At 40.4% G+C, this 1,115-nt stretch overlaps 1 protein-coding gene across 1 annotated transcript in view; it reads right to left on the minus strand.

The window, feature by feature from the left end:
- LOC119594797 overlaps positions 1 to 1,115 on the minus strand; it is a 4,224-nt gene that overhangs the window by 299 nt on the left and 2,810 nt on the right. Inside the window, exons 2-3 of the mRNA XM_037943887.1 lie at positions 829 to 998; positions 29 to 240 (exon numbers count right to left, since the gene is read on the minus strand). Coding sequence (XP_037799815.1) covers positions 29 to 240; positions 829 to 973 — 357 coding nt within the window. The 5' untranslated portion in view covers positions 974 to 998. The remainder of the gene's footprint in view (positions 1 to 28; positions 241 to 828; positions 999 to 1,115) is intronic.

Consider the following 1,115-nt stretch of genomic DNA (forward strand, 5'->3'; position numbering starts at 1 on the left):
AGCCATTAATCATCTCTTCAAAACTCACTTCATTACGACTTGTCTCAACCACTTCATAATCATCAGGGAATGGACAGGTGTCAAACGTGGCGTTCCGGCCCGTAGAGTTTTTGGCATCTGACTTAACCATCGCGACAATGGTGATGGAGAGACAGATCCTGACGGCGGACAAGACGGTGAAGCCCAGGAAACCCATGAGTGCCAGGGTGTGCCTCGCTCCCCACCACTCCTTTGGGGGCTCTGAAAGGCAAGGAAATTATTTAGAAAAAAAAATGAATATCAAGACGGGTTTCGTAAACTTGTGTTATGTGTTTGTCAAATCGTCGCTGTTAATTGTGGGTATAGAGGAGAAAGTAAAGGTCATGGGTGGGTGGAAAGAATAATAATGAAATACCCCTTAAAATACCCCGTTTTGTATATTCCTATATTTATCAATGTCTGTGGATAGAGGAACAGGTGAAGTAATGGTCATGAATTATAAAAAAAAGTTTATTTGTTTCCAAAAATATCTCGTTTCATATATTTTCTCCTGATTATCAATTAATGGAGATGAATCTGAAATAATGGACCTAAAAATTTTAAAAACCTCAATTACTCTCTCGATCATCATAGACTATGGTCTGTGTGAAGAGATAATGTTGACGTAATAATGAATCTCTGTGCAATATTTAATTTAGCATTATTTCTAACTTTTCATTGCACAACGATTCCCCCTTTTTGAATGAACTTTATAACACTTTGATCCTTCTATTATCTTTTAAGAATAAAATAAAGCAGAAAAAAAAGAAAATGCCAAAATGAAATTGAAAAAATACGATCTTGTTTTACCTTCTCCAGAGTCTTCACCCACGAGCGCTACTCTGGACGCCCCGACCACAGCCACAGAATCATTTTCTCGAGATGAATCCTCTTTCGCTTCTCTCTGTTCTCCACTCTTTATCTCGATTTCGTTACTTCCTCTTCTTCTTGGCATGGTGTCGACGCCATCATGAATTTCCCTGAAGGAGGTGAGGGTAGTGGGCGCTGGCGGAGTCATGTTCGCGAGGACGTTTCGTGGCCACGTCTGTTACCATGGGTTACAATAAGGTAATGCAAGGGGGGGGGGGGATATTTGA

The sequence above is a fragment of the Penaeus monodon genome, chromosome 34 (assembly GCF_015228065.2).
Source record: "Penaeus monodon isolate SGIC_2016 chromosome 34, NSTDA_Pmon_1, whole genome shotgun sequence".
Lineage (NCBI taxonomy): Eukaryota > Metazoa > Arthropoda > Malacostraca > Decapoda > Penaeidae > Penaeus > Penaeus monodon.